General features: G+C 73.9%; 1 protein-coding gene across 1 annotated transcript in view; it reads right to left on the bottom strand.

Annotated features, from left to right (window-relative positions):
* The window catches only part of SLC35A1 (solute carrier family 35 member A1), a 32,081-nt gene extending 31,648 nt beyond the window's left edge, over positions 1-433 (bottom strand). The window contains exon 1 of the mRNA XM_008687433.2: positions 293-433. Within this exon, the coding sequence (XP_008685655.1) occupies positions 293-395 (103 nt within the window). The 5' untranslated portion in view covers positions 396-433. The remainder of the gene's footprint in view (positions 1-292) is intronic.

Here is a 433-nt window from a genome sequence, read left to right as displayed (position 1 = left end):
GTTCCCCCCCCCCCCGCCCACTACAAAATCGTCGGGGCAGGCGCGGTCTGGGGCGGCCAAACAGCCCGGCGCGGAGCCCGCCTGGGGGAAGACAGCCGCAGTAGGACGCTGGCTGCCCCGCGCCGCCTTCCGAGGCGGCGGAGCCGGCTCACGCCACAGAGCGGCTCCAAACAAACTCCTGATGCCCGACGCCTCGGCCTGGCCCCGGAGCCCCGCGGGCGCGGACAGGTGCTGACGCTTGTGCGCCTCCGCCCCCCGCGGGCTTCCCAGTCCCGGCAGCCCCCGGCCTCACCTCTTGGGGCAGCCATGGTTCCCCGACAGCCCCGCGCGGAACTGACGCACGCCCCCTCCGCGCGCCGTCCTCGGGACACCCGACACCGCCTCCTTGTGGTCATAGAGACGAAAAATCCCTGGGCCTAGAGCGCCTCGCCGG

The sequence above is a fragment of the Ursus maritimus genome, unplaced genomic scaffold, assembly GCF_017311325.1.
Source record: "Ursus maritimus isolate PB19 unplaced genomic scaffold, ASM1731132v1 scaffold_13, whole genome shotgun sequence".
NCBI classification, from domain to species: Eukaryota; Metazoa; Chordata; class Mammalia; order Carnivora; family Ursidae; genus Ursus; species Ursus maritimus.
This window is presented reverse-complemented; position numbering and strand designations above follow the sequence as displayed.